The following is a 7,976-nucleotide window of genomic DNA, read 5'->3' on the forward strand; positions in this document are numbered from 1 at the left end:
TCTCTTATGTCCCTCCACCTGCAATCTTTCTCTCCCAAATCTATATACCTCTCCATCAGCATCCAGCTAAATAGCTCATCCACGCCGCTACACTCCACTGGCCGCCATCACCAACATGTGATGGATTCCCTCTAGTCAGGTCTGAGCTGCTATTTGTCTTACTTCATTTGGGTAAAGATAAGGAGTTGGGGGGGGGGCAAATTGTAACAAAGGAGACTTGGTGCGTGAAGACTAGGCTGTTCTTTTACTCTGTGAATGGAACTGTCATTATCATTTCCTACAACCCCTACCTCATGTAGGAAAACATCATAGACGCAGGAAATCATCAAGATGTCAGAAATTCAAACACTGTGTGAAATGATTGTTGATGTGACCAATTTCGATTGTTTTACTTATTTATTTTTTATTAAGGAACTTGTTTCTTTACTTAATGGTCTTTTAATGAAAATACTCTTGTAGGGATGCCTCCAGCAATTGACCTTGAAGATGTGATTATTTTCTATGAGCAAAATTGTCTTCATGGTCATCGTGTGTTATTGTGAGTCACAATGCAAAACAAAATTGTCACTGTTCAGCTGTTGTATTTACTGAGGATATCACAATGATTATACTTTTGTGGGCTTTTGAGGCTTGTTTAGTAAAGAGTCAATTGGTGGTACGACTGTCTTGCTTGCCTTTGAGACCAGCGTGAAAGTCACAGAAAGCATCATTGCTTTCAGATTTACCTTGAATGCCACAATAGTAAATGCATTTTCAAGAGCTCAGTGGTCACATTGCTGCTGAGACATAAAGCCTGAGTCCTATCTTCATATATTGATTAATTCTTTTTAGGGCTGAAATGATTCCTCGAGTTATTCAAGTAATTCCATTACTAAAATTCCTCGAGGCAAATTTCTCTGAATCGAGGCTTCGTTTAGTCAACTACATGCTAGTTATATTATCATGACTTTTTGCTCAGTTGTATAGTTGACTGAATTTGCTACATTTAGTTTGTGCAAGATGGGATCAGTAAGTTCTGAGTTTGCACCTATGAGAAGCAGAAACTGTACATGATTCAGATTTGGTCGCCATCTCCATCGAAGAATCACCTTGTGCAGCTACTGTATACGTCGCTACCAGCGCTACTGCAATACTTGGAACACTTCCTGGAAGTCCTGCTGTGTAAGTATATCAACAACCATCTGCAACACATGCTGGATCTCGTCCACTAGGTCAGAACTGTTCAACTTAATTTTTATTTTAATGAACAGGAAGAAGACACAGAGAGCCAAATCTGGTGCGTCAGGCAGATGATGGCGTTGCAGCCAACAAACTTGTATGTTTTCAACACTCTGTGGGCAGCTCTGTTGGCATGATAACACCCAGTTTCCTTCACACAGTTCAGGTCGTTTGAGCCAAGTGTTTTCCTAGAGACACCCTTGGAAGTTACAGTAGAACCCGGCATTGACAGTCTGACTCTTGAGGATGAATTCATGGTGAACAACCCTGTGGATGTTGATAAAAATGACAAGCATGCTCTTGGTGCAATCCTTACCTGAGGACTCTTTGGTCTTGGAGACAGCAGGTTGCTCCAACTGCGAGGATGGCTGTTTAGTCTGTGTCGTATCTGTAGACCCAATTCTTCTCAATGGTGATGACACTCAATCTGAAGGTTTGGTCCTCCTGAGCCTGTTGATGGAGATCCTCACAGACTTGCAGGCCCAGATATTGAGTGCTCAACATTGAGTGGAATTTTGACACATGAGAGCTGCTACTCCAACCTGTTACACACCCATAGCAGCACCGTGCTCCTTTGTGCACAAAAGGAATAGACTGAACTTTCTGATGGCACCTCATAACTGTATCTTCATGTTTGATGGCTGTTGATTTGCAGACAACTTGTCGTCTGCTTAAAACTAAACCTAACTAACCCACAGCTGACCATACAGACTGACAAATGAACAATTTAAAGCAGGTATAATGGCAATTTTCTAATAAATGTATGAAATGTCGATGTCTGTGATTGTGAGGAAGCTACCAAAATTATCGGTTGAAGCTGGAGCTCTACTCAACTTTATGAAGTTTCAGCTTATTGTATAGCTGTTTGGTCTGTTAATTTGTTGTTTTAGTTCACTCTCACTGTTGTCATGACAAAATTGTTTGCTGCTTTTAGAAAAAAACACCCTCTAAAACCCGTTGTACAGAACCTTCCCAGCCCCAGATGACAGACTGGCACAGTTAACATGTAGTTGGTGAGAATGGTGAAGCACTTTGCAGCTACAGAACCATTTCCCTCAGGGGTTAGTGGATACCACGACCGGAGCTAAAAGAGAGGAAATATTGGTCTTAGATTTGTCAGGTAGCCTTAGAAACGACTCCAAATGAATAGCATTGCTCTTTGACTTCCATATAAGTTTCAGGATCTCAACTTGTGTTTGTGCTGCCACCTGTGTTTGCGTGTTTCAGTGGTTCTGTTCATGTAACCAACCAGCTGACTAACTGACTAAGAGGCTTCCTCGACTGACTAATTGACTGCCTGGCTGTCATGCTGACTGTGTAATCAGTGAATGACTGTGTGTTTATAAAGCCGTCATAGCCACGGTGACTGTCTGATTGACAGTCCTGCCTGGCAACTGTGTCCGTCCCTCCAGAGAGCGTCAGAGAACTGAGTGCTGTTAGCGCTGAGCAGAGAAGACAGTTATTGATTTTCTACTTGTCTATTATTTTTGTTTTTTGCAGAGAAAAGACAAGTGAGCGAGATGCGTGTGTGTGCTTGCATGTGTGTGTCTCTTTACATTTGCTGCAGCTGTATTTGCATGTGTCTGCTGTGTGCGTGTCGCCCATTAGCTCATAACTGTAGAAGTGTGAACATGCCCAGCTTGTGCACACTGTTGCTTCTCTGCTGTAGCCGTCCAGAGTTGATTCCCAGCCAACGAACACAACAATCTACCCACCGCTCACACTGCTCACTAATTGGATGGAGACTGGCAGGTGGAAGAAAACATGTTTGTGTGTCTTGCGTGAAGCAGTGGTTTTTTTTTTGTGTGTGTAATAAATCTAATCTGACCAGACATTTTTCTAATGATAATGAAATAAAGTTGTTGGCAACTTTGCACTTTTGCACCAGTATAGTGTAAAGATTTGCTCCAGCTCATGCAAATAGATTGAAAACGTAAAAAATAACACATTATGGTTTGATCTCACCAACTTCTAAGGTTTCGATTCGACATAGTAGTGAGGGAATCTGTTAAATAGCCTTAGATCTGCATACATAAAACAGCATTCTATCCTTCATGAGGGTAGGATTTCTTGCAGTGCAGTTGTATTGGAGTATTAGTTCCAGCTTGGTGTATCTTAATAAATTGGCAGCTGAGAGTATTTCTAAAATTCAGAGCAGACCTTGAGCTAGAATATTTGGCTGCCCTCCCTGTCCAAGGTGTTGTGCATAAAAAGCTTTTCCTGTCTTTAAATTATCCAAGTGTGGATGGCGGCAGTCCAAATTTGGACCTGGGGCACCAAATTGAACTGTGCGTACTGTGGGAGGTGCCAGGGGTCAGTTTGAAATTCAGGAACTACTTCATGCACTATGCATTAGGCATAATGTTCCATCACGCTGCTGTGTATGAGCGTGGCAATACCAACACCCATCGCCTCATCCTCCCACATGCGTGCGCACACACACACACACGCGCGCACATATAGACACACAACACATGCATAAGCTCCTGCAGACATAAACAACCACTGTCACATGCACAGTGAGTTTTCATGCACTCATGCTGACACGCACTGTCCCCCTTTATATCTCAGGACGTGAGTGGAACAGTAAAACTAAATCCCCTTGTCACATTTGCCGCTCATCTCCAATTCAAAGGCACAGGCTGCGATGCCCTGGGATGCACTTGGCAAGTGAACAGCTAACCTGCCCGCCAGCATATCTGCCTGCCAGCCGAGCACAGAGGTAGTTAGCATGCCAACTAGCCCACCCAGCAACCACAAGCTAATGCTTCACTAACCCTGTGTTGCCCTGCGCTCCTCTTGAGGCTGTGTGTTTGTGTTATGTGTATCGACACAAGAGGAGTTTAGTTGTACCCTATAGTCAGCTGGCTTTCTAATACGGAATCAACTCGAAGTGTTACATTACATCGACATAAAAAGGCAAAACTTAATAGTCTTATCTGATTTTATAACCCTGCCAAGTCACTTGGGAAGTATTTTGATACAAAAAAATCTGCAAGGATGCTCTAGAGGAGCTACTGTTTTATCTCCTTTTAATCTGTGCAGTTTTGTTCCAAAATGAGGTATCCTTAAATAATTAGGGATAGTGTGCAAGGGGACCTTATGCTCTTTAATTTATTTGGCAACTACTGAGTGCAGTAGCTCGAGAATATTTTTCTGCTTCTATGTGGATTTTTTGTGTGTGTGTGTTTGGAAATAAACTTCACCATCTGCTACTAAAAGTAAGAATCCAATAAGAAACCAATCCAAGGTGTCTACTGAGCCATCAGAACAATCTGCTTTCATCACATTTGAATGGAATTTTATTTTGTCTGTTTTCTGTTTTCACTTCGGTGGCAACAGCCGTGTGTCACACAGAAACTGCGATGCAACTGTTTGTTGTTTTAAGTGCTTTAATTTGACTTTTTAATTCTTTGTAAAGGTCAGATTGATCGTATTAAGACTTTCATCCAGAAGCAGTTGATATGCAGCAGATACTCGAAGACGAGCAAACAAGCAGAACAAAGCTGAGATCATTAAAATGTTGAAAAGAGCAAAGTGAGAACTACAAAGAATGTAGATAATAGTCTAGTCACAGATGAAGCTTAGTGCACAGAAATCTTGAAATTAGTCCTGATTTATTGTCAGTAGCCCATTGATGTCATAAATCTAATTTAAGTAAGTGTATAATACCTGCATTAAATGTGCAAAAAAAATTCAACTGTAAAAAATCTCAGTTGTGCAGTATACTGATTCCTCCAACCGTTGCATAAGACACAGATACACGCCAACACACACCTCCTCAGCTTTTCTTCTCCAGACTGCAGCCTTTGCAGAGTACCTGCAGCTGAAGGGCCTCATCTCAAAAGTCAAGGGTTATTTTTTCAGGCAGACATGTTTGTTGGAATTGTTACTTAGTCTGTTGCAGTTGTTGCGGCGCCACAGCTATTCCACAGAAAAAAAACTCACTCTGGTCAGGTTATAAGAGTGGCCAAAATATGTCAAGTGTCGGTCTATCGTACCAATAAACCACTTCAGACCTTCCCTGCAGCTGTAATGATTCACTGGATTAGAACTGTAGTGTGTGAGAGTGTGTGTCTACGTATGTGTGTGTGTGCACTTGCATGACCATCTTTGTGAGGACCACTTTGAGTTTTAGACCTTGGGAGAGAGGATATTTTCAGACAGTAAGGACATTTTTTTGCCAGTGTTGTATGTGTGTGTCTTGTCCAGTTCCTTAGCACAAACACATTTAATACACTATAGTTCCTCTGTGTTCCTCAGTGTGTATGTTTTGTGCGTATGTCCATCTATTTCAAAGACGTCAACCACTTTGTTGACTGAATGCTTGAATGATTAAAACTGTTGTGCCAGTCGATGTCAGAAACCTTGCCATTTTAAATTAGGCTTGATTCTTCGTTATATATAGTAAGTTCCTGACAGATGAACTTTGTCTCCAGGTTAGGAGGATAATATCCAGCAGTCAGAGAAAGCTGCAAGAGCATTAAAGACAGCTGTGTAATGTAGCCTGTAAGCTGGTACCACACTAGCACTGGCAGAGAAAAGCTCAAAGTTAAGTTTCAGGGAAATAGGAGGAATACTCACCTTCCCAGTGGTGACATTCCAGTGTTTAGGTGTCGTACTTTCTTGGTTTTGTGGCGATGTGCCGTGTCACTGTTTGGCTGCTGTGTTTACATATGAGTGCCTGGATTACCCATGGTACATTCTGGTTTCTCTGAGTTTCCCCTCGGGTTCTTGTATTTTAAATTTACAATTTGACAGTTCCTCTTCTTCTCTCCCCTCCCCCCTTCCTTGTCTGTCTCCTCTTTCAGAGCGCTCTGACGAATCACGGCTGAGAAACCCAAAGAAAGCAGTAGCGAGTGGAGAAGAAGAGAAGAAGTGAAGAAACAGAGAGCATGTCAAATCCGTCCATTTTTTCGCCCTCTCTGTCCTTCTCTTATCCATCCATCCATTTATTTAGCCACTGAATAACCCCCTCCTTTCTTCCATTCGCCATCCTTCTTGGTTTTTGAGTGTATTATCTTGACTTGTCACTCTAGAGTGTACAATGTGTTGATTTATTGTCAAGTTGTGCCAGCACACCCCTGCCGTCGCTGAAATAAATCCCAGTGATCCAGTGGTGATGAGACTGCAGGTTGTGTGTCTTTGTGTGTTTATGTGTGTGTGTGTGTGTGTGTGTGTGTGTGTATGTGTGTGTGTGTGGAGCATGGTGGCGGATGGCTGTCTCTTGTCACGGGACGCTAATAATGCTTCCACTACTGAAAATGGGGTCGTGTGCACCCTTCTGACAGTGCTGTGCAGGCCCAGGGGCTTGATTGTGTGCCGTGCTCATGGTTTCATTAAGAGAGAGAAGGGGAAGGAGAGTGAAGGAAATGAGGGATAAATGAAGTGGAGGACAGATGAATAGTGAAGTGTGCATTATTAATATGTGCATGTATGTGTGTCTATTTTTTTTTCTTTCTCATATACCGAACCCGTGCGTGTCGTCACATATAGGTGCTTGTGTGAATGCAACACACTGGACAGGGCACATATTGTCCCTGCTAGCTGTGTTTCCATGGTGACAGCAGGGGTTTGTGCTAGCAGCAAGGTGTGGAGGAACCTTCCAGATAACCCTGAAGGTCAGCACACTGAGCTACAGCTCACAGCACTACTCTGCACCTGTGTCTGTGTGTGTTTGTGTGAAAGTGAGGGACTCAGTCAAGATGCATTTCCACTTATATGTGGACATGGTTGGCCACCCTCGGAATGACAGAGGCTTGTTATCGCGCGCACACACAAACACACACAGACCCACATAGCGGACATACGCAGAATATTAATAGACCTATAATGTACCTGTATGCTTGTTCCTGGATAGAAGTACACATTCACACAAGTGGCAGTCAATGTAGTGGAGTGTTTTTGTTAATGATAGCTGTGAGGAGTGATCTATTGATCACAGTTTGACTCCCATTTGCCACCACGGCATCGATTGTGACATAACATGCACCGTGCCGCTGACCAATCCATACGATATGTGCTCTGTTATAGAAATCTAGTGAAGTGAAACGGCGCGATCAATGAAATGATGAAGAAGTGGATCCTGGTGTTTGTGACGTCTGTCGGTCCCGTTTTGTCTGTGAGTCAGTGGCTGCACTTCGTCACCAGGGATTAGGCAGCTCTAACCCAACAGACATGAAGCGCATATTACCTATATTAAAGTCAGCACCATATTAGAGGTTTCAGCCAGTGACTCTCATATCCCTTCTCTCTCCCTGACATTTCTTTACAAATACCAGCCTCTATTCACTCTGTTATTGCCTTCTCCCATTCAACAATTCTCTGATTAAACAAGCTCCTGAAAAGCCTGGGCACTGCTATCTGCCATTTGGCTTTTATTAGAAAACCCACCCCCTTTAATTAAATTGGTTGAATTACAGAAATATCAGGGATATTTTGGCAATATATTGGATAAGAGAGCACAAAGGGTGAAAAAAATGGAAGAATGGGTTTTATCAGATGTTTTGAATGTGGTTTGGCAGTGAAATGAGATAAACACAATCTCGATAGCCGGGTGATGTTTGTTTTTTTAAGGAACTGAGGTTTGTTCGATCTGAATGAGTCTCATTATCGAACATACGTCAACGCTGAAACTCATTAATATCTTTTTTTTACCGATTTGCCTTGGAGACGCCATTTATTTTTCACTCCTTCCTTCTCCTCAAGCTCTATTTCAACCCCACGCCTTCAGGGCCATGCCTTTTCTGTTCCCGCCC

At 42.6% G+C, this 7,976-nt stretch overlaps 1 protein-coding gene across 2 annotated transcripts in view; it reads left to right on the forward strand.

Moving 5' to 3' along the window:
* Positions 1–6,351, forward strand: part of LOC110965960 (MICOS complex subunit mic25a-like) — a 57,897-nt gene extending 51,546 nt beyond the window's left edge. For both annotated transcript variants that reach the window (XM_022215161.2, XM_051948797.1), the window contains one exon: positions 6,030–6,351. In XM_022215161.2, coding sequence (XP_022070853.2) covers positions 6,030–6,053 — 24 coding nt within the window. In that variant the 3' untranslated portion in view covers positions 6,054–6,351. The remainder of the gene's footprint in view (positions 1–6,029) is intronic.
* Positions 6,352–7,976: the final 1,625 nt, after the last annotated feature.

This window comes from Acanthochromis polyacanthus, chromosome 5 (assembly GCF_021347895.1).
Source record: "Acanthochromis polyacanthus isolate Apoly-LR-REF ecotype Palm Island chromosome 5, KAUST_Apoly_ChrSc, whole genome shotgun sequence".
Taxonomy (NCBI): domain Eukaryota; kingdom Metazoa; phylum Chordata; class Actinopteri; family Pomacentridae; genus Acanthochromis; species Acanthochromis polyacanthus.